Genomic DNA, 25408 nt, shown 5'->3' on the forward strand with positions numbered 1-25408 from the left:
GACTTTCTTTACACACTCACACGCATTGATTTCTATCCCGTTCTATATATTGCTATATCGGTCCGCTAATACAGAACAAGTAAAGGGCCCATTGTTATTTCATAGTTTTGATGGCTTCACTATTATTCTACAATGTAGAAAATAGTAAAAAATTAAAGAAAAATCATTGAATGAGTGTCCAAACTTTTGACTGGTACTGTGTACACTACTGTTCAAAAGTTTGGGGTCACTTTGGGGTCCTTGTTTTGAAAGAAAAGCACATTTTGTGTCCATTAAAATAACATGAAATTGATCAGAAATGCAGTGTAGACATTGTTAGTGTTGTCAATGGCTATTGTAGCTGGAAGCGGCTGATTCTTCATGGAATATCTACATAGGCATACAGAGGCCCATTATCAGCAACCATCACTCCTGTGTTCCAATGGCACATTGTGTTGGCTAATCCAAGTTTATAATTTTAAAAGGCTAATTGATCATTAGAAAACCCTTTTGCAATTATGTTAGCACAGCTGAAAACTGTTGTTCTGATTAGGCAATACAACTGGCCTTCTCTATACTAGTTGAGTATCTGGAGAATCAGCATTTGTGGGTTCGATTACAGGCTCAAACTGTACAGAAAAAAAACTTCCCTCTGAAACTCGTCAGTCTATTCTTGTTCTGAGAAATGAAGGCTATTCCATGCGAGAAATTGTGTACGCTGTGTACTACTCCCTTCACAGAGCAGCGCAAACTGGCTTTAACCAGAATAGAAAGAGGAGTGGGAGGCCCCGGTGCACAACTGAGCAAGAGGACAAGTACATTAGTGTGTCTAATTTGAGATACAGACGCCTCAAGTCCTCAACTGGCAGCTTCAGTAAATAGTACCTGCAAAACACCAGTCTCAACGTCAACAGTGAAGAGGCGACTCCGGGTTGCTGGCCTTCTAGGTAAAGTTGCAAAGAAAAAGCCATAGCTCAGACTGGCCAATAAAAAGAAAAGATTACGATGGGCAAAAGAACAGACACACTGGACAGAGGAAGATTGGAAAACAGTGTTATGGACAGACGAATCTAAGTTTGAAGTGTTCAGATCACAAAGAAGATCATTCATGAGTTGCAGAAAAAATGAAAAGATGCCGTAGGAGTGCTTAATGCCCTCTGTCAAGCATGGTGGAGGCAATGTGATGGTCTGGGGGTGCTTTGGTGGTGTTAAAGTAGGAGATTTGTACAGGGTAAACGGAATCTTGAAGAAAGAAGGCTATCACTCCATTTTGCAGCGCCATGCCCTTTGGCACTTAATTGGAGCCAATTTCCTCCTACAAAAGGACAATGACCCAAAGCATAGCTCCAAACTATGCAATAACTATTTAGGGAAGAAGCAGTCAGCTGGTATTCTGTCTATAATAGAGTGGTCAGCACAGTCACCGGATCTCAACCCTATTGAGCTGTTGTGGGAGCAGCTTGACGTAAGAAGTGCCCATCAAGCCAATCCAACTTGTGTGAGGTGCTTCAGGAAGCATGGGGTGAAATCTCTTCAGATAACCTCAACAAATTGACAACAAATTGTACTGAAGAGATGAGTAGGCAGGTATGCTACACGTACACTACGGTCACAAGACACAGGCCTCCTTACTGTCCCTAGAATTTCTAAGCGAACAGCTGGAGGCAGGGCTTTCTCCTATAGAGCTCCATTTTTATAGATTGTTCTGCCTACCCATTTGAGAGACGCAAACTCGGTCTCAACCTTTAAGTCTTTATTGAAGACTGATCTCTTTAGTATGTCCTATGATTGAGTGTAGTCTGGCCCAGGAGTGTAAAGGTGAACGGAAAGGCACTGGAGCAACGAACCACCCTTGCTTTCTCTGCCTGGCTGGTTCCCCTCTTTCCACTGGGATTCTCTGCCTCTAACCCTATTACGGGGTGGAGTCACTGGCTTACTGCTGCTCTTCCATGCCGTCCCTAGGAGGGGTGCGTCACTTGAGTGGGTTGAGTCACTGTCCTGATCTTCATGTCTGGGTTGGGGCCCCCCTTGGGTTGTGCCGTGGCGGCCTTGTCTCAGGATGGTAAATTGGTGGTTGGATATATCCCTCTAGTGGTGTGGGGGCTGTGCTTTGGCAAAGTGGGTGGGGTTATATCCTGCCTGTTTGGCGCTGTCCGGGGGTATCGTCGGATGGGGTCATGGTGTCTCCCGACCCCTCCTGTCTCAGCCTCCAGTATTTATGCTGCAGTAGTTTATGTGTTGGGGGGCTAGGTTCAGTCTGTTACATTTGGAGTATTTCTCCTGTCTTATCCGGTGTCCTGTGTGAATTTAAGTACGCTCTCTAATTCTTTCTTTCTTTCTTCTCTCTCTCTCTCAGAGGACCTGAGCACAAGGACCATGCCCCAGGACTACCTGGCTTAATGACTCCTTGCTGTCCCCAGTCAACCTGGCCGTGCTGCTGCTCCAGTTTCAACCGTTCTGCCTGTGGCTATGGAACCCTGACCTGTTCACCAGACCTGCAGTTTTCAACTCTCTAGAGACAGCAGGCGCAGTTGAGATACTCTGAATAATCGGCTATGAAAAGCCAACTGACGTTTATCTCCTGAGGTGCTCACCTGTTGCACCCTCAACAACCACTGTGATTATTATTATTTGACCCTGCTTGTCATCTATGAACATTTGAACATCTTGGCCATGTTCTGTTATAATCTCCACCCGGCACAGCCAGAAGAGGTCTGGCTTCATAGCCTGGTTCCTCTCTTGGTTTCTTCCTAGGTTCTGGCCTTTCTAGGGAGTTTTTCCTAGCCACAATGCTTCTACACCTGCATTGCTTGCTGTTTGGGGTTTTAGGTGGGGTTTCTGTACAGCACTTTGTGACATCAACTGATGTAAGAAGGGCTTCATAAATACAGTTGATTTGAACTAGAATGCCAAAGGTCTGCAAGCTATAATTGCTGCAAATTGAGGATTCTTTGACGAAAGCAAAGTTTGAAGGACGCAATTATTATTTAAATTAAAAATAATTATTTATAACCTTTTCAAAGTCTTGACTATATTTCCTATTCATTCTGCAACTAATTTCACGTATGCTTTCATGGAAAACAAGTGACCCCAAACTTTTTAATGGTAGTGGTATATATTTCCTGAGTTAAAAATTTTTTTTCCTTAATTTAGGACAGACACTTCAAATCTTTGTTTCTTATGATTTATTTTTGAATGTCCTTTTTGCCATTCATGAATGTGTTATTCGATGTACTTCTATAGGTTTTAGTAGTAAAGGCCAACATCAATATTCTTTCAAATTGTGTATTTTTTGGGGTTACCTTACGGGTCTTAAAATTCTAAATAAAATAGTCATACTGGATCATTTAGCTATCTTAAAACAATTCCATATGTCAGACAATTCCATATGTCAGATATGTCAGCACACCACCTCCCTTCCCCAATGGCTTAGAATGAATACAAGTTAAGGAATTAGAATTTAGGATAGCCTTAAACATGTGAAATTTAGTTTGGTGTATCTAGGTTGAACTGTTCAAGAATAACTGTTGGTGAGAAATATTATTCTAATTTATGCAAATAATAATCTCCACCAGGCACAGTCAGAAAAGGACTGTCCACCCCTCAGAGCCTCATTCATCTCTAGGTTTCTTCCTAGGTTCTTGCCTTTGTAGGGTGTTTTTCCTAGCCACATGCTTCTACATCTGCATTGCTTGCTGTTTGGGGTTTTAGGCTGGGTTTCTGTATAAACACTTTGTGACATCTGCTGATGTAATGTAAAAGGGCTTTATAAATACACTATAGTTTATCAAAGTTTTAAAGAATATGAAGTTATGATAGCATGAACCTGTGAAAGTTTGAAATGATAAATTATTGTTGCTATGATATGCAAATCTTATGCACATTTGAGTAGTTATAATTTATAGCACAGACCAGAGGTAGTGCGAGCCAGAGCTAATGTAGCTAGCTACATCCAGTACCTGAGCTGAACCAGAGCTTGGGCAGACCAGAGCAGTAGTTGTGTGGTTGTGATCAGTAGTTGTGGTTAGTATTTGTGGTCTGTAGTTATCTTCAGCAGTGGTCAGTAGTTGTTGTCAGTGGTTGGGTGGTCAGTAGTTGTGGCAGCCAGTAGTTATGGTGATTCGATGTGTTGTCAGCAGTTGTGTGGTCAGAAGTTGTGTGGTTGTGGTCACCAGATGTTTTCAGCAGTTGTGTGGTTGTGGTCAGTAGCGGTCAGTTGTTGTGGTTCAGTAGTTGAATGGTCAGTAGTTGTGTGGTCCGAAGTTGTGTGGTTGTGGTCAGTAGTTGTGGCCAGGTGGTTGTGGTCAGTAGTTGTGGTGGTCAGTAGTAATGGAGATTTGATCTGTGGTCAGAAGTTGTGTGGTTGTGGTCAGTAGTTGAATGGTCGGTAGTTGTGTGGTTAGGTGAATAATTGTGATCAGTAGTTTTATTCAGCAGTTGTGTGGTTGTAGTCAGTAGTTGTGTGGTTGTGGTCAGTAATTGTGATGTCAGTAGTTGTGTGGTTGTGGTCAGTAGTTGTGTGCTTGTGGTCTGAAGTTGTGTGGTTCAGCTGTGTGGTTGTAGTCAGTAATTGTGGTCCCTCTTCACCCGTGTCATAATTTTTGCTCTCTTTTCGTCTGTGAGTAGCCTTAGCGAAGGCTCCGTTTGGGCTGCCCAATGATGACACAGAGCTGTTAGAATACATTAGCTAGCCATTTTTTGAAATTCTAAACTCTGACAAACAGCTGCATTATCTACCAAGGGAATTCTCTTCGATTATAATCACAGCCGTATATATTCCCCCCCAAGCAGACACATCGATGGCTCTGAACGAACTTTATTTGACTCTTTGCAAACTGGAATCCATTTATCCGGAGGCTGCATTCATTGTAGCTGGGGATTTTAACAAGGCTAATCTGAAAACAAGAATCCCTAAATTTGATCAGCATATCGATTGCTCAACCAGGGCTGGAAAAACCTTGTATCACTGCTATTCTAACTTCCGCGACGAATATATGGCCCTGCCCCGCCCTCCTTTCGGAAAAGCTGACCATGACTCCATTTTGTTGATCCCTGCCTACAGACAGAAACTAAAACAAGAAGCTCCCACGCTGGTCCGACCAATCTGATTCCACACTCCAAGACTGCTTCCATCACGTGGACTGGGATATGTTTCGTATTGCGTCAGACAAAAACATTGACGAATACGCTGATTCGGTGAGCGAGTTCATTAGAACGTGCGTTGAAGATGTCGTTCCCATAGCAACGATTAAAACATTCCCAAACCAGAAACCGTGGATTGATGGCAGCATTCGCGTGAAACTGAAAGCCCGAACCACTGCTTTTAATCAGGGCAAGGTGACTGGAAACATGACCGAATACAAACAGTGTAACTATTCCCTCCGCAAGGCAATCAAACAAGCTAAGCGTCAGTATAGAGACAAAGTAGAATCTCAATTCAACGGCTCAGACACAAGAGGTATGTGGCAGGGTCTACAGTCAATCACGGATTACAAAAAGAAAACCAACCCCATCACGGACCAGGATGTCTTGCTCCCAGGCGGACTAAATAACTTTTTTGCCCGCTTTGAGGACAATACAGTGCCACTGACACGGCCTGCAAATAAAACATGCGGACTCTCCTTCACTGCAGCCGACGTGAGGAAAACATTTAAACGTGTCACCCCTCGCAAGGCTGCAGGGCCAGACGGCATCCCCAGCCGCGCCCTCAGAGCATGCGCAGACCAGCTGGCTGGTGTGTTTACGGACATATTCAATCAATCCCTATCCCAGTCTGTTGTTCCCACTTGCTTCAAGAGGGCCACCATTGTTCCTGTTCCCAAGAAAGCTAAGGTAACTGAGCTAAACGACTACCGCCCCGTAGCACTCACTTCCGTCATCATGAAGTGCTTTGAGAGACTAGTCAAGGACCATATCACCTCCACCCTACCTGACACCCTAGACCCACTCCAATTTGCTTACCGCCCAAATAGGTCCACAGACGATGCAATCTCAACCACACTGCACACTGCCCTAACCCATCTGGACAAGAGGAATACCTATGTGAGAATGCTGTTCATCGACTACAGCTCGGCATTTAACACCATAGTGCCCTCCAAGCTCGTCATCAAGCTCGAAACCCTGGGTCTCGACCCCGCACTGTGCAACTGGGTACTGGACTTCCTGACGGGCCGCCCCCAGGTGGTGAGGGTAGGTAACAACATTTCCACCCCGCTGATCCTCAACACTGGGGCCCCACAAGGGTGCGTTCTGAGCCCTCTCCTGTACTCCCAGTTCACCCACGACTGCGTGGCCACGCACGCCTCCAACTCAATCATCAAATTTGCGGACGACACAACAGTGGTAGGCTTGATTACCAACAACGACGAGACGGCCTACAGGGAAGAGGTGAGGGCCCTCGGAGTGTGGTGTCAGGAAAATAACCTCACACTCAACGTCAACAAAACTAAGGAGATGATTGTGGACTTCAGGAAACAGCAGAGGGAACACCCCCCTATCCACATTGATGGAACAGTAGTGGAGAGGGTAGTAAGTTTTAAGTTCCTCGGCGTACACATCACAGACAAACTGAATTGGTCCACCCACACAGACAGCATCGTGAAGAAGGCGCAGCAGCGCCTCTTCAACCTCAGGAGGCTGAAGAAATTCGGCTTGTCACCAAAAGCACTCACAAACTTCTACAGATGCACAATCGAGAGCATCCTGTCGGGCTGTATCACCGCCTGGTACGGCAACTGCTCCGCCCACAACCGTAAGGCTCTCCAGAGGGTAGTGAGGTCTGCACAACGCGTCACCGGGGGCAAACTACCTGCCCTCCAGGACACCTACACCACCCGATGTCACAGGAAGGCCATAAAGATCATCAAGGACAACAACCAGCCGAGCCACTGCCTGTTCACCCCGCTATCATCCAGAAGGCGAGGTCAGTACAGGTGCATCAAAGCTGGGACCGAGAAACTGAAAAACAGCTTCTATCTCAAGGCCATCAGACTGTTAAACAGCCACCACTAACATTGAGTGGCTGCTGCCAACACACTGACTCAACTCCAGCCACTTTAATAATGGGAATTGATGGGAAATGATGTAAAATATATCACTAGCCACTTTAAACAATGCTACCTAATATAATGTTTACATACCCTACATTATTCATCTCATATGTATATGCATATACTGTACTCTATATCATCTACTGCATCTTTATGTAATACATGTATCACTAGCCACTTTAACTATGCCACTTTGTTTACATACTCATCTCATATGTATATACTGCACTCAATACCATCTACTGTATCTTGCCTATGCCGCTCTGTACCATCACTCATTCATATATCTTTATGTACATATTCTTTATCCCCTTACACTTGTGTCTATAAGATAGTAGTTTTTGAATTGTTAGCTAGATTACTTGTTGGTTATTACTGCATTGTCGGAACTAGAAGCACAAGCATTTCGCTACAGTCACATTAACATCTGCTAACCATGTGCATGTGACAAATAACATTTGATTTGATTTGATTCATGTTTCTTGGCCCAAGCAAGTCTCTTCTTATTATTGTTGTCCTTTGGTTGTGGTTTCTTTGCAGCAATTCGACCATGAAGGCCTGATTCACACAGTCTTGTCTGAACAGCTGAACTATGTGAATCCTTTATTTGGACTGCAATTTCTGAGGCTGGTAACTAATGAACTTATCCTCTGCAGTAGAGGTAACTCTAGGTCTTCCATTCCTGTGGCGGTCCTCATGTGAGCCAGTTTCATCATAGCGCTTGATGGTTTTTGTGACTAAACTTGAAGAAACTTTCATAGTTCTTGAAATGTTCCATATTGACTGACCTTCATGTCTTAAAGTAATGATGGACTTTGGTTTCTCTTTCCTTATTTGAGCTGTTCTTGCAATAATAAGGACTTGGTCTTTTACCAAATAGGGCTATCTTCTATATACTCCCCCTACCCTGTCAAAACAACTGATTGGCTCAAACCCATTAAGAAGGAAAGAAATTCCACAAATTAACTTTTAAGAAGGCACACCTGTTAATTGAAATGCATTCCTCATGAAGCTGGTTGAGAGAATGCCAAGATTGTGCAAAGCTGTCATCAAGTTAAAGGGTGTCTATTTGACAAATCTCAAATATAAATGCATTTATTTACAATGTAGAAAATAGTACAAATAAAGAAAAACCCTTGAATGAGTAGCTGTTCTAAAAACTGACCCTTATTGTATGTTTTCTTGTTTTCCCCTCTACGAGCAGATTCTGTCTCTCCAACCTCAGCCTCTCTGATGGACTGTCTCCTTCCACCACTGTGCGCCAAATTCTCAAAATGTGAATCTGAAGGCTTGCACCCTGAACCTGAGCTGGTGTGGCCGGACAGTAAAGGAGTCAATCTCAAATGTGAAAACTGTTTAAGGGTGTGTTGACTTTCACTAGGCCATTGATTCTTGAAGAAAATAAATTATACATTCTTGTCGAGCTTAGTTTAACTGTTCTTCTCCATCAGAACCAAATATAGGCCTGTTTAACTGAAAACAACATATAGACTCAAAACATGGTTCAAACTATAAGTCCTTGCATCCATAACTCCTATAAGTTTAATGGTCAGTGCTAACACGGATCCTTGGGACCTACCCTAAACGATAACCCTAACCTTAACTCTTACACATAACCAAATCCCTTACCTAACCTTAACTATTTTAACAATGGGGTAGGGACATCCAAAGGATGCTGAATAGCATGGACCGCATGTTTATTTGTTTATCTGTATCCATGAATACTGAGCAGGGGCATGAGATGAGAGTCTAGTGTGAGAGAGACAGTGGCCTGGCCATAGAATTAGGAATAATAATTGTATGACATAGCCTGACAATAGATCACAGAAAATAGTTATATTCCCAGGGAAATTGACCCCAGGCCTTTGCGGCCCGTGGCCCAGAGTTGCCCATCCCTGACCTAGAATCTTGAAATTCTGTGCATAGTTCCCTCTTCGCACAAGGAACAAATTTGCCTCAAGGACCCACAAAGAATGCCATGATGGATTTTCTGCCAATTTGAATTCCTGAAAAACACTTAAATGACATCTCCTCCGGAGCCACAGGGCCGATCTGGATTAAACCCTGATAAACGGCATCTATGGATAAATGTCTTTCAATGCAACATTTTCCAGACTAGTATGTCAAACAACTGACCAATAAACATTAATGTGGGCATGGTCTGGCACATACATACATATAAATCAGACAGACATTTGTGTGGTAAACATGTTCTTAACTCTGTCAAGACTCAACATATGCAAGCAGATTTAGATTGACCACACGGTGGCGCTACAACAGGCACATATTTATCTCTTTTGATCTGTTTGACTCCGTGCTGAAATTGAAAACCTCTGGTTATTGTGACATGTTGATGTGCTTCCCATGAGAGGTCTGGATTGTGATTCCTATGATTTTTGTGTGGTGTCAAAATCTGAATGATTGTTGCAACAACTTCTTTTGGTCTTTTTTTCTGTTACTCAAAAGGTGCTGTCAGGAGAAACAAATTGATACCATTTCATCCTTCCACTCTCACTTGGTTGTTAGTTCTATCAGTTAAGTTGCTAGAGAAGTGGACTTATTGTTCATTTTATTTGTTTGATTGCTATGCAGCCTGGCAATGTTCTTATCCCTTGCTTGCTAGCTAGCCATCTGTGGCTGATACAGTCAAGTCAACTCTGCAGATACAGTGCATTCGGAAAGTATTCAGACACCTTGACTTTTTCCACATTTTGTTACATTACAGCCTTATTCTAAAATGTATACAATTTGAATTTTTATCATCAATCAACAGACAATACCCAATAATGACAAAGCAATAACCGGTTTTGGGGAATTTTTGCAAATGTTTATATTTCAGTTGTTTTATATATCACATTTACGCAACTATTCAGACCCTTTACTCAGTACTTTGTTGCAGTTCTTTGGCAGCAATTACAGCCTTGAGTATAACATTACAAGCATAGCACACCTGCATTTGGGGAATTTCAACCATTCATGAATGCAGATCCTCTCAAACTCTATCAGGTTGGATGGGGAGTGTCAGGTCTCTCTGTAGCTGTTTGATCATGTTCAAATCCGGGCACTAGCTGGGCCACTCAATGACATTCAGAGACTTGTCCCGAAGCCACTCCTGCAAACCTATTCCCAAACCATGATGCTGCCACCACCATGCTTCACCGTAGGGATGGTTCCAGGTTTCCTCCAGACGTAACGCTTGGTATTCAGGCCAAAGAGTTCAATCAGACCATAGAATCTAGTTTCTGATGGTCTGACAGTCTTTAGGTTCCTTTTGGCAAACTCCAAGCAGGCTGTCATGTGCCTTTTACTGAGGAGTGGCTTCCGTCTGGCCACTTTACCATAAAGACCTGATTGGTGGAGTGCTGCAGAATTGGTTGTCCTTCTGGAAGGCTCTCCCATCCCCATAGAGGAACTTTGGAGCTTTGTCAGAGTGACCATCTGATTTTGGTCACCTCCCTGACCGAGGCTCTTCTCCCCCAATTGCTCAGTTTGGCCGGGCGGCCAGCTCTAGGAAGAGTATTGGTGGTTTCAAACTGTGTACTTGGGGAGAGAGCTGGGTTCTTGGGGACCTTCAATTCTGCAGACATTTTGTGGTACCCTTTCGAAAAATCTGTGCCTCGACACAATCCTGTCTCGGAACTCTAAGGACAATTCCTTCGATCTCGTGGCTTGGTTTTGCTCTGACTTGCACTGTCAACTGTGGGACCTTATAGAGACAGGTTTGTGCCTTTCTAAATCATGTCCAATAATTGGATTTTACCACAGGAAGGCTTCAATCAAGTTTTACAAACATCTCAATGATTATCAATGGAAAAAGGATGCACCAGAGCTTAATTTAGAGCCTCATAAGCAAAGGGTCTGAATACCTAAGGCATCTTTTTTTTAATCTAAATTTGCAAAATTGTAGGTAAATGAAGAAAACATTAAAAAAAATACATCATAGAATAAGGCTGTAACGTAACAAATGTGTAAAAAGTCAAGGGATCTGAATCATTTCCGGATGCACTGAAGAATATCAAAGTTGCAGCATTTGTATTTGTTTAATCTGTTTTTTAGTGACATTTATTTGGATACATCCATTCCACGGTTGAGGGATAACACAGACACAAAATCAATTTAATCTATTTAAATAAAATGAGAAATGTCATGTCTTTTGTTGTTCATGGTTCAGTTGATAGCTGCAATATTACTACCTACATTTAAGACATTACTACCTGACTCAGGCCTGATCCAGCAGCCAGACCCGGCCAGCAGTTTTAGATCTGGAATGCTTGAATCAGGCTAGATGTGGGCCAGATGTTTGCTAACATACAGTACATTTATGCTTTAATACTAAATAAATACTGCACTCTGACCCACAGAACTTACATGATAGTGTTGTTAGACAAAGCAAGGAAAGTTAACTTCAAAACATAATTTGCAGCTGTTGTTGGTAAATAATTAATATCCGAGCTTCTGACATGACTAACTGCAGCTAGAAAGAGAGCAGTTGATGGGTTACTTAAACAGCTCTATCTACTGATTGGTAAACGTTATTCCTAATCCATTTTCGGGTTTTAAAAGCAGAGAAGTAGGGGAACATTTTATTCCCTCTAACTTTTTGTCTAACTTGTTGGGGTAGTGGTGAAAAACAGCAGTTGTTTGTAGAAAAAGGTACAGCAAATGATGAAGCGGTTATTGAAACAGCTCCGCATTTAACCCCACAGTACCCTCCAGATTTGTCATTAAGCTCGAGACCCTGGGTCTTGACCCTGCCCTGTGCAACTGGGTCCTGGACTTTCTGACGGGACGCCCCCAAGCGGTGAGGGTAGGAAACAACATCTCCACCCCGCTGATCCTCAACACTGGGGCCCCACAAGGGTGTGTTCTCAGCCCTCTCCTGTACACCCTGTTCACCCATGACTGCGTGGCCATGCACAATTCCAACTCAATCATCAAGTTTGCAGACAACACTACAGTGGTAGGCTTGATTACCAACAACGACGAGACGGTCTACAGGGAGGAGGTGAGGGCCCATTGAGTGTGGTGTCAGGAAAATAACCTCAATCTCAACGTCAACAAAACAAAGGAGATGATTGTGGACTTCAGGAAACAGCAGAGGAAGCAGCCCCCCTATCCACACCGATGGGACAGCAGTGGAGAAGGTAGAAAGTTAAGTTTCTTGGTGTACACATGCTGGACAAACTGAAATGGTCCACCCACACAGACAGTGGCGCAACAGTGCCTCTTCAACCTCAGGAGGCTGAAGAAATTTGGCTTGTCCCCAACTCTCAAAAACTTTTACAAATGCACAATCGAGAGCATCCTGTCGGGCTGTATCACCGCCTGGTACAGCAACTGCACCTCCCACAACCGCAAGGCTCTGCAGAGGGTGGTGCGGTCTGCACAACACAACACCAGGGGCAAACTACCTTCCCTCCAGGAAACCCTCAGCACCCAATGTCACAGGAAGGCCAATAAGATCATCAAGGACAACAACCACCTGAGCCACTGCCTGTTCACCCCGCAACCATCCAGAAGGCGAGGTCAGTACAGGCGCATCAAAGCTGAGACCGAGAGACTGAAAAACAGCTTCTATCTCAAGGCTATCAGACTGTTAAACAGCCATCACTAACACAGAGGGGCTGCTGCCTACATACAGACTACAAATCTACATACAGACTAGAAATCATTGGTCACTTTAATAATGTTTACATATCTTGCATCACTCATCTCATATGTACTATATATACTGCATTTTATACCATCTGTTGCATCTTGCCTATGCCACTGTCATTCCTCATCCATATATTTATATGTATATATTTTTATTCCATTAATTTACTTAGATTTGTGTCTATTAGGTAGTTGTTGTGGAATTGTGAGATTACATGTTAGATATTGCTGCACTCTCGGAACTAGAAGCACATTCCTTTCGCTACACTCGCAATAACATCTGCTAACCATGTGTATGTGACCAATACAACTTTATTTGGTTTGCTATGAGACTCCAAATTGAACTCAGGTGCATCCTGTTTCCATTGATCATCCTTGAGATTTTTCTACAACTTGATTGGAGTCCACCTGTAAATCCACCTGGTAAATTAAATTGATTTGACCTGATTTGGAAAGGCACACCTGTCTATATAAGGTCCCACAGTTGACAGTGCATGTCAGAGCAATACCCAAACCATGAGGTCGAAGGAATTGTCCGTAGAGCTCCGAGACAGGATTGTGTTGAGGCACAGATCTGCAGAAGGGTACCATAAAATGTCTGCAGCATTTAAAGTCTCAAAGAACACCGTTTCCTCCATCATTCTTCAATGGAAGAATTTTAGAACCACCAAGATTCTTCCTAGAGCTGGCTGCCCAGTCAAACTGAGCGATTGGGGGAGAAGGGCCTTGGTCAAGGAGGTGACCAAGAACCCGATGGTCACTCTGAAAGAGCTCCCGAGTTCATCTGTGGGGATGGGAGAGCCTTCAAGAAGGACAACCATCTCAGCAGCACTCCACCAATCAGGCCTTTATGTTAGTTGCCAGACTGAAGCCACGTCTCAGTAAAAGGCACATGACAGCCTGCTTGGAGTTTGCCCAAAGGCACCTAACGGACTCGCAGACCATGGAAAAACAAGATTCTCTGATCTGATGAAACCAAGATTGAACTCATTGGCCTGAATGCCAAGCGTCACGTCTGGAGCAAACCTGGCACCATCCCTACCGTGAAGCATGGTGGTGGCAGAATCATTTTGTGGGGATGTTTTTCAACGGCAGGGACTGGGAAACTAGTAAGAATTGAGGGAAAGATGAACAGAGCAAAGTACAGAGAGATCCCTTATGAAAACCTGTTCCAGAGCACTCAGGACCTCGGACTGGGGCTAAGGTTTACCTTCCAACAGGTCAACAACCCTAATCACACAGCCAATACAATGCAGGAGTGGCTTCGAGACAAGTCTCTGAAAGTCCTTGAGTGGCCCAGCCAGAGGCTGGACTTGAACACGATCGAACATCTCTGGAGACCTAAAGATAGCTGTGCTCCCCATCCAACCTGACAGAGCTTGAGAGGATCTGCTGAAAAGAATGGGAGAAACTCCCCAAATACAAGTGTGCCAAGCTTGTAGTGTCATACCCAAGAAGACTCAATGCTGTAATCTCTGCCAAAGGTGCTTCAACAAAGTACTGAGTAAAGGGTCTGAAGAGTTATGTAAATGATCAGTTTTTTATACTTTTGCAAACATTTCTAAAAATCTGTTTTTGCTATGTCATTATGGGGTATTGTGTGTAGATTGAGGGAAAAAAAACTATTTAATCAATTTTAGAATAAGGCTGTAACATAACAAAATGTGGAAAAGGTCAAGGGATCTTAATACTTTCCGAAGGCACTGTAAGTCAGGAGGACTTTACGAGTTAGGTGTTAGCAAAACCATTGACTAACTGCAAAGTAAAAGTACTTGTTTGTCTGGTACAACATAACACAATTTGAAGTCATATGGGGCAGAGTCTCAAAAACATTAGAAAAGGATTGTGTGTGGATATGGTGGGAACATGTGGATCTGAGCAAGTGTGATGTCATCAATGTTGGTAAATGCTAAGTCTATTGTTTTTGTCAAATTATGTTTTTTATTGTTAAATATTTAATTGTTTGTCTGCTTTACTACAGATTGCTCAGGACTTTTACATTTCAAACCCGGACTGCTTGGGGAAACTCACTGATAACTGGATCATGGCCTTCAAGGACAAAACTGAGAGAAGCAAGCCCAAGATCTTCTCTTTAAAGTGCAGGTATAGTTTGAAATTACCGTGCTGGAGCCTCAGATGCCAATTAATGTTTTGACTGAAACAATCAAGTCATTCACTTAACATTCTTCTCTCCAGATACACAAGGTGACATCGCTTTAAGACTTCTGCCAGTGGTCCTCCCAACACCAGTCTACAAGATGGGCAGGAAGATATTCCGACCCAGCTTCAATGCAGTGGAGGCTCCTTAGAGGAGAAACGGGAGGACAATCCTCAGTGTATTTCATAAAAAATTAAAATGGTAAAACATTAAAAAAGTCTGCCTTTTTTAGATAAAACTATACTAAATATAATCACACTATTTTGCGATGAAGGACTACAGTAGCCACAACAGCACTGTAGGATAGCACCATGGTGTAGCCGGAGGACAGACAGCTTCTTTCCTCCTCTGGGTACATTCAATACAAAAACCTGGGAGGCTCATGGTTCTCACCCCCTTCCATAGACTTACAGTAATTATGACAACTTCCGTAAGACGTCCTCCAACCTATCAGAGCTCTTGCAGCATGAACTGACATGTTGTCCACCCAATCAAAGGATCAGAGAATTAATCTAGTACCAAAAGCATAAGCTACAGCTAGCTAGCACTGCAGTGCATCAAATGTGGTCAGTAGTTGACTCAAACTGAGAGAAAGAAACTGTTTAAGAAATTAATTTCTTCCAAATGAAGAAGTAAAGAAATACAGTATTTGTTTTCAGAGTCACTTAGCTAGCAAATGCAGCTAGCTAGTTTTGCTTACTGAAACACCCTGCTCAAACAGAGGGATGCTATGTTTGCTAGCTGGCTATGATTATCCAACACAAACTATTCCAAGTCAAGGTAAGCTTTTCGTTTGACTAATTTATTGTCACCGTGGCCCGGCAGCTTACTTACTGTACTACTCTGACAAAACCCAGCAGCATTACAGTTCTCGACAGACACAAACCAGTACGCTTGGCACCTGCTACCATACCCTGTTCAAAAGCACAATCTTTTGTCTTGCCCATTCACTCTCTGAATGGCACACAAACACAATCCATGTCTCAAGGCTTAAAAACCCTTATTTAATTTGTCTCCTCCCCTAACTAACGTTACAGCATGGTTGTAGTGGGTTTACTAACGCGTTAGTTCTATTAGCTATGCTGACTATGACGTTACTTTAGTTATTATGGTAACAACGATGTAGGCTGTGTGTAGGAGTTTGGCTTGGAAAGTTTTTTTGCCTGGTATTTACTGCTGATGAGTTTGTGCATTGAACTCCAAAGGTGAAGGGAAGAGGTGAAAGGAGAAGGGCGCATAATGTATACAAAGTGGCTGCTATGAAACTGAACTGCATTTACCGGTGATCAGAGGTGTATTCATTCCGCCAATGCTGTTGAAAAACTTTCTTAAACAGAAGTGAACAGAACAAAATTGGGGATAAACATACCTGAATTTGTCCAAAAGAAACTCTCGCTGTGACAGAGTAGCATTACATTTGTTACAAAACTCACCTTGACTTTCTTTCCCTCCAGGTCAATCTTGAGGAGTGAGTCTCCCACCAGGTGCCTAAAGCCACAGCCGTAGAAGTAGCGATAGGGCCGCGTGTTGAACTTGCTGTAGTTGATCTGGGGGAACTCCAGGCCTCCGTACTCATAAAGGTCCTCTCCATGGAGATCCTCAAACTGGCACACCACCTGACCAGTACGCAAAGAGACAAAGCTGAACAAGAGCTGAATAAAGGTAAAAGCTGGAAACTTAATCCCCTTCAATGATTTAAAGAATGCTGACACTTTTCAACACAAGCATCTTCATCAGTGATTGAGGGGCTATTTACGGTTCCCACAGAAGTGTACATGTACTGTAATGGTAATAAAGGAAACACTTGAGTAAATGATCAGATCAAAATACATCACTGGAACGCCCATTAAGGTGTTTACATGTCCAAATAATTTGAAAGATTGCTTAGAAAACCAGATGTTTGCAAAATCGGTGTACGCTTACTTTGACTTTGACCTTACGCTGATTAAGATAAGCATAGTAAGGTGTTTACATTACTATTGTATTATCTGCCTGCTGCCATAATCAGTTTAATATAGTATTTTTTGAGTGCATGTAAATGCACAATCAAGGGGTGATCAAGGGGTCTTAAAGGAGAACAGGGGGTTTAAACCGTGTGTGTCTCAGTCGCCAGAGTTGTGTACTACGAGCAAGCTAGATCTACTGAGGCTTTTGTAAAGCGATACCACTTCAGTTAGCTTCACATTCCAGGTCAGGCTTCATCCGCATTACGACAGTGGATATTGCTCGCCCGCCTGCAACTAACTCTAGCAGGCTTGTAACTGTGCATGCATGTCACACATGGCTAGTCGAACGCAGGACTCTTCATTGAGACAATTAATCCATGGGTGAGTCAGTGACGTATTTTTGCAAATTCAGCAAGCTATGGTGTGGTAAGCTTTTAGATGTTTTGTCTTTATTTTATTGCTTATCATTAATGCAGTCTTTGATGTGCAATGCACAACCACCATTTTTTCCCTATTGCTCCTTCTATCTGTGGAACAGCTTGTTGTGTTGTGGCCATAGACATATAATCCATAGAATGGTTTTGGAAACTCTAACCCTGGCAATTTGACTGTACACTAGCAATGGCTGCAAGTCTTGACTTGAAAGGGAACTGCCATATATGGATTATAAACTGCATTTACAAACATTAGGAACACCTTCCTAATATTGAGTTGGACCCCCTTTTGACCACAACCACCTCAATTCTTTGGGGCGTAGAAAACTTCCCAAATTTGTGGCAAGTTGGCTGGATGTCCTTTGGGTGGTGGACCAATGTTGATACAAATGGGAAACTGTTGAGCTTGAAAAACCCAGCAGCATTGCAGTTCTTGACACATATAAACCAGTACGCTTGGCACCTGCTACCCTACCCTATTCAAAAGCACAATATGTTGTCTTGCCCACTCAAATCAAATCAAATTTATTTATATAGCCCTTCGTACATCAGCTGATATCTCAAAGTGCTGTACAGAAACCCAGCCTAAGAACCCAAACAGCAAGCAATGCAGGTGTAGAAGCACGGTGGCTAGGAAAAACTCCCTAGAAAGGCCAAAACCTAGGAAGAAACCTAGAGAGGAACCAGGCTATGTGGGGTGGCCAGTCCTCTTCTGGCTGTGCCGGGTGGAGATTATAACAGAACATGGCCAAGATGTTCAAATGTTCATAAATGACCAGCATGGTCGAATAATAATAAGGCAGAACAGTTGAAACTGGAGCAGCAGCACAGTCAGGTGGACTGGGGACAGCAAGGAGTCATCATGTCAGGTAGTCCTGGGGCACGGTCCTAGGGCGCAGGTCACTGTCTGAATGGCACACATGCACAATCCATGTCTCAAGGCTTTAAAACCCCTTCTTTAATTTGTCTCCTCCCCTTCATCCACACTGATTGAAGTGGATTTAACAGGTGACATCAGGGATCATAGCATTCACCTGGCCAGTCTGTCATGAAAAGAGCAGGTGTTCCTAATGTTTGAGCACTCAGTGAGTACAGTTACATGCACACAATAATATGATTATTTTGGATAGATTAATATAATAGTTTGTTTAAAATGTTTGCATGCTTTGCAAGAAGAACGATTTCCATAATAGCCCTGTTTACATGCTCACTTCTGAAAACAGGCAACCTGATGGGACTTAAATAAATACAGAAAATCACAAATCAAAATAAACTTTCTGTCACAGCGACTATGCTATCTTTGCAAAGCATATTTTATTCTGAGTTCGGACATATAAAGTTTGTATGTGAAAATTACTTCTAATATGCATAAACCCGCACATAAGAAGGACGCTTGCGCTACTGGTGCTGGCAAATATGCAGATCAAATACAGCACTGGAATGCCAATTAAGCTGTTTACATGTACTAATAATTTGAAAGAAAATTAGGTGTTTAAATCGACGTGTGCTATTCCCTCCCTAAGGCAATCAAACAAGCTAAGCGTCAGTATAGAGACAAAGTAGAGTCGCAATTCAACGGCTCAGACAGGAGGTATGTGGCATGTTCTACAGTCAATCACAGATTACAAAAAGAAAACCAGCCCTGTCGCGGACCAGCCCTGTCGCGGAGCACCCCCCTATCCACATCAACAGGACAGTAGCGGAGAGGGTAGTAAATTTGAAGTTCCTCGACGTACACATCACGGACAAACTGAATTGGTCCACCCACACAGACAGCGCTGTGAAGAAGGTGCAGCAGCGCCTCTTCAACCTCAGGAGGCTGAAGAAATGTGGCTTGTCACCAAAAACACTCACAAACTTTTACAGATGCACAATCGAGAGCATCCTGTCGGGCTGTATCACCGCCTGGTACGGCAACTGCTCCGCCCACAAACGTAAGGCTCTCCAGAGGGTAGTGAGGTCTGCACAACGCATCACTGGGGGCAAACTACCTGCCCTCCAGGACACCTACACCACCCGAAAGCCATAAAGATCATCAAGGACAACAACCACCCGAGCCCCTGCCTGTTCACACCGCTATCATCCAGAAGGCGAGGTCAGTACAGGTGCACCAAAGCAGGGACTGAGAGACTGAAAAACAGCTTCTATCTCAAGGCCATCAGACTGTTAAACAGCCACCACTAACATTGAGTGGCTGCTTCCAACATACTGACTCAACTCCAGCCACTTTAATATTGAAAAATTGATGTAAAAAATGTATCACTAGCCACTCTAAACAATGCCACTTAATATAATGTTTACATACCCTACATTACTCATCTCATATGTATGTACTGTACTCTATACCATCTACTGCATCTTGCCATCTTTATGTAATACATGTATCACTAGCCACTTTAAACAATGCCACTTATATGTTTACATACCCTACATTACTCATCTCATATGTATATACTGTACTCGATACTGGAGGTCGACCGATTATGATTTTTCAACACCGGTACCGATACCGATTATTGGAGGACCAAAAAACCCGATACCGATTAATCGTCCGATTTTTATTTATTTATTTGTAATAATGACATTTACAACAATACTGAATTAACACTTATTTTAACTTAATATAATACATCAATAAAATCAATTTAGCCTCAAATAAATAATGAAACATGTTCAATTTGGTGTAAATAATGCAAAAACAAAGTGTTGGAGAAGAAAGTAATATGTGCCAATATGCAATACGCAATATGTAAAATATGTGCCATGTATGTGCCATGTAAAAAAGCTAAAGTTTAAGTTCCTTGCTCAGAACATGAGAACATATGAAAGTTGGTGGTTCCTTTTAACATAAGACTTCAATATTCCAAGGTAAGAGGTTTTAGGTTGTAGTTAATATAGTATTTATAGGACTATTTCTCTCTATACCATTTGTATTTCATATACCTTTGACTATTGGATGTTCTTATAGGCACTATAGTATTGCCAGTGTAACAGTATAGCTTCCGTCCCCATCCTTGCCCCTACCTGGGCTCGAACCAGGAACACATCAACAACAGCCACACTCGAAGCATCGTTACCCATCGCTCCACAAAAGCCGCGGCCCATGCAGCGCAAGGGGAATAACTACTCCAAATCTAAAAGCAAGTGACATTTGAAACGGTATTAGCGCACACCCAGCTAACTAGCTAGCCATTTCACATTGGTTTACACCAGCCATTAGGCTGATAGGCTTGAAGTCATAAACAGCTCTGTGCTTGCGAAGAGCTGCTGGCAAAACGCACGGAAGTGCTGTTTGAATGAATGATTATGGGCCTGCTGCTGCTCAGTCAGACTGCTCTATCAAATCAGACTTAATTATAACATAATAACACACAGAAATACGAGCCTTTGGTCATTAATATGGTCAAATCCGGAAACGATCATTATTTCAGTGAAATACGGAACCGTTCTGTATTTTATCTAACGGATGGCATCCCTGTCTAACTATTCTTGTTACATTGCACAACCTTCAATGTTATGTCATGATTACGTAAAAATCTGGCAAATTAGTTCGCAATGAGCCAGGCAGCCCAAACTGTTGCATATACCCTGACTCTGCGTGCAATGAACGCAAGCGAAATGACACAATTTCACCTGGTTAATATTGCCTGCTAAACTGGATTAGTACCGTAATTGCTGGACTATTAAGCGCACCTGAATATAAACCTCACCCACTGAATTATTAAAAAATATGTATTTTGTACATAAATAAGCCGCACATGTCTATAAGCCGCAGGTGCCTACCGGTACATTGAAACAAATTAACTTTACACTGCCTTTATTAATCGAAACACGGCTTGTAACAAAAATAAATAGGCTTTAACGAAACACGGATTGTAACAAAAATGAAACAGTAGCCTACCAAGAAAGTCATTGGTCACTATCTTCCTCCTCCTGTGCACTGAAACCACTGAAGTCATCTCCTTCGGTGTCTGAGTTGAATAGCCTCAGAATTGCTTCATCCGATGTTGGATCGCTGCCCTCTTCAACACGCAGCAGTCCAGCCTTTCGAAACCCGTTAATGATAGTGGATTTTTTGACAATGCTCCATGCTGTCAGCAGCTCTATTTCCTTTTCCAACAGCCAGATCGATCACCTTCAACTTGAAAGCTGCATCATATGCATTTCTCTGTGTCTTTGCCATGATGAGGGTGACAAGACAAAATGACTACCGTAATCAGAATGACGGGAAGTTTGAGCGCGCTCGATTTACGTCACATTATGTGACGGTGCTCAGTTTTTTTGGCGGCATGAATCTTGTGAAAGCGGGAAAAATCCATAAATTAGCCGCGTCATTGTATAAACCGCGAGGTTCAACGCCTGGGAAAAAAGTAGCTGCTTATAGTCCGGATATTACGGTAGTTGTAACTAGTGATTATGATTGATTGGTTTTTATAAGATAAGTTTAATGCTAGCTAGCAATTGACCTTGGCTTCTGCTGCATTCGCGTAACAGGCAGGCTGCTCGTGGAGTGCAATGGTTAGAGCGTTGGACTAGTTAATTGTACTGTTGCAAGATTGGATCCCCTGAGCTGACAAGGTGAAAATCTGTCGTTCTGCCCCTGAACAAGGCAGTTAACCCAGCATTCCTAGGCCGTCATTGAAACTTGAAATCGGCCCTAATTAATCGGCCATTCCGATTAATTGGTCGACCTCTACTTGATACCATATACAGCATCTTGCCTATGCCGTTCTGTACCATCACTCATTCATATATCTTTATGTACATATTCTTCATCCCTTTACACTTGTGTGTATGAGGTAGTTGTTGTGAAATTGTTAGTTTAGATTACTCGTTGGCTATTACTGCATTGTCGGAAATACAAGCACAAGCATTTCGCTACACTTGCATTAACATCTGCTAACCATGTGTATGTGACAAATAAAATTAGATTTGATTCAATTTTGATTTTAATCCGATTAAGATGAAGTATTTACATGACTATTGCCATACTCAGCCTACTGCCATAATTAGTTTATTAGAAAATTATTAGTGTGCATGTAAACATACTCAGTGTATGGCTATGGTTGGTTGCAGTTGTCAGTTTGCCTTTCACAGATTTCTCAATACAATCATTTAAAAATTGTACTGCATGGAATGCAAATGCCATCATTACTAAATGTGTAAAGTGATAGTAATTTTAACATTAATATTATTTTTACACACCAAAAAACATGTGATTTAAATATTTTAATAATCAGTCGTCGTCCTCAAATTAAGGGTATGATGACACAATCTTTGCAAGAGGAAGGGTATCTGATATAATTGCTCCTCAACTCAATCACTTCATTCAGGATACATGGAGTTAGTCTTGAGTTATCCTACTTGAAGCAGGTTAGTTCCGAAGGTTTCGTTGCCATAGAAATGTACCTGGCTGAAAGGTGAGCAACTTTTGTGGTACCGGTTATCCCGAGTGTTACTCAAGAGTTGGCATAAGTTACCGTGCTAACTCCTCAAACCTGATTCATAGTATAGGGATCTGATCTCAACCCAATTGAACACTTTATGGAAGATTCTGGAGTGGCGCCTGAGACAGCGATTTCCACCACCATCAGCAAAGCACCAAATGTGGTAATTCATCTTGAAAGAATGGTGTTGCATCCCTTCAATAGAGTTCCAGACACATCTATACCAAGGTGCATTGAAGATGTTCTGGTGGCTCGTGGTGGCCCAACACCCCATTAAGAAACGTTATATTGGTGTATCCTTTATTTTGGCAGTTACCTGTATATCATAACTGTCTCCATACTAGGGTTGAATGGCAGGAACCTGGTTACTGGGATTTACTGCCCAAAACCACTCCCCTTTCCCGGGATAAATAACTCAGAGAAACAGGTAAATTATAATAAATTATAATAACACCTGTGCTCCTCAGGCTTCTACTTAGAAAACTCTCCTTTCTTATACCAAAAGACTATGCGAAGAGGGATGCAAGCTCTTTTTTTGCTGAATGTTAAAAACAGCAGCCCAATAGAACTCATAGGTAATTTGAAAGAGTGAACGCGCGATGGCGGTAGGCTATATCATTTTATTTATTCAGACCCATAACCATTCAATCTGGAATATGAATGAAAGGCTTCCATTAAAGAACAGCCTCTGTGTTCTGTGCGACAAGTAAAGCCATAACACTTACGTTTTTTCCAGCAGCAGACTATGATCGATAATGTCAAACCTGCACTGAAGTCTAACAAGACAGCCCCCACAACCATTTTGTCATCAATTTCTCTCAGCCAATCATCAGTCATTTGTGTAAGTGCATATATATTTGTTTATATATATATATATATATTTGTTTGTTTGTTTGTCTGTAGGTCATATATGTTATGGAGCTATAGTACTTGGAATAAGTCCAAACTTATAACTGTAATGTTGAGAACCACTATCATGTTGCAAAAAACTGTCATCAACAACCAGACTTGGCTGGGGAAAGGTTCCAGAGCATGTAGATAGGTTGACCTACAATCACCACAGTACAATAACAAGTACACTGGAACTCTCCACAAACACTTATTTTGTTGTCACACTTGAGAAGGTCGAAAACATATACAAAAATAAGAAAAATACATTGGCAGTTAAGTACAGTAACTCCGCCCCACCCTGATCGTTCTCACACATGAACAAAAGGTGATGACAACTCATCCCCCCGTGGCCATATCTTTCAAACACAAAGAACACAGAAAAACAAGGACACAATCAGAGTACAGAAACATGCACATTTCTAAAATACCAAACTAGCACTAACAACAACACATAGATACCAGAAACATGCACATTTCTAAAATACCAAACTAGCACTAACAACAACACATACAGATAACAGAAACATGCACATTTCTAAAATACCAAACTAGCACTAACATCAACATTTTCAGCATACCTTATCTATGGCTGTTTTGAAAGAAGTGGCAGAGCTGGCGGGACGTGTGTTGAGGTTCACACCTGTCGGTGTGTCGTTGGTCACATTGAGGGGCAGAACAAAGCGCCGGGGGAACGCTCTGTACATGTTGTTGTAGGCCTGAGGAACAAATACAGCGAACGTGAACATCAAAACATCACAAGGTCACAGTATAAATGTGCGGTAACAATGGGTGTGTTTTGAGTTTCTGTGTGTTGTGTGTGTTTGCATGTGTTCGTGCATGCATGCGTTGGTGTGTGTACCCACTTCGAAAAAAAGGTGCTATCTAGAACCTAAAAGGGTTCTTCGGCTGTCCCCATAGGAGAACCGTTGTGAACACGGTGCCCCATGGGGGCTGTGGTGTTGTGGTATGGGCAGGCATAAGCTACGGATAACAAACACATTTGCAATTTATCGATGGAAATGTGATTGCACAGAGATACCGAGGCTCATTGCCGTGCCATTCATCCGCCCCCATCACCTCATGTTTCAGCATGATAATACACTGCCCCAAGTCGCAAGGATCAGTACACAATTTGGGTGGGGGCACTGAAGGGGGTTTTGCCCAGGGAGCCATATAAGCTGGAACCACCACTGATTACAAGCATATCCATAACATGATGCAGCCACCACTATGCTTGAAAATATGGAGAGTTGTCACGTTCGGACCTTAGTTCTTTTGTTATGTCTTTGTTTTAGTATGGTCAGGGCGTGAGTTGGGTGGGTTGTCTATGTTCCTTTTTCTATGTGGTGTTTTTGTGTTTAGCCTGGTATGGTTCTCAATCAGAGGCAAGTGTCGTTAGTTGTCTCTGATAATCATACTTAGGTAGCCTTTTCCCACCTGTGTTTCGTGGGTGATTATTTTCCGTTTCAGTGTTTGCACCATTCGGGACTGTTTCGGTTTTCATTTTGTTTCTCTTGTTCTTTTTGTATTCATTCTAATTAAATTACATTATGGATACATACCACGATGCATTTTGGTCCTCCGATCCTTCCTACTACTCCTCTTCAGAAGAGGAGGAAGAAAGCTTTGACAAGAGTGGTACTCAGTAATGTGTTTTATTGGATTCCCCCTAACATAACACCTTGTATTCATGACAAAAAGTTTATCGTTTTGCAGTATTACTTTAGCACCTCTAGCAAAAAAGGATGGGTTGTTTTGGAGAGAGTCTCAGTCTTAAATAATTTTCCACACACAGTCTGTGCCTGTATTTAGTTTTCATGCTAGTGAGGGCCAAGAATCAGGGTCTCAC

General features: G+C 42.4%; 1 protein-coding gene across 1 annotated transcript in view; it reads right to left on the reverse strand.

The window, feature by feature from the left end:
• LOC112228999 (beta,beta-carotene 9',10'-oxygenase-like) overlaps positions 1-25408 on the reverse strand; it is a 106071-nt gene that overhangs the window by 13882 nt on the left and 66781 nt on the right. The window contains exons 9-10 of the mRNA XM_024394849.2: positions 24138-24275; positions 16275-16457 (exon numbers count right to left, since the gene is read on the reverse strand). Of these exons, the coding sequence (XP_024250617.1) occupies positions 16275-16457; positions 24138-24275 (321 nt within the window). The remainder of the gene's footprint in view (positions 1-16274; positions 16458-24137; positions 24276-25408) is intronic.

The sequence above is a fragment of the Oncorhynchus tshawytscha genome, linkage group LG30 (genome assembly GCF_018296145.1).
Source record: "Oncorhynchus tshawytscha isolate Ot180627B linkage group LG30, Otsh_v2.0, whole genome shotgun sequence".
Taxonomy (NCBI): domain Eukaryota; kingdom Metazoa; phylum Chordata; class Actinopteri; order Salmoniformes; family Salmonidae; genus Oncorhynchus; species Oncorhynchus tshawytscha.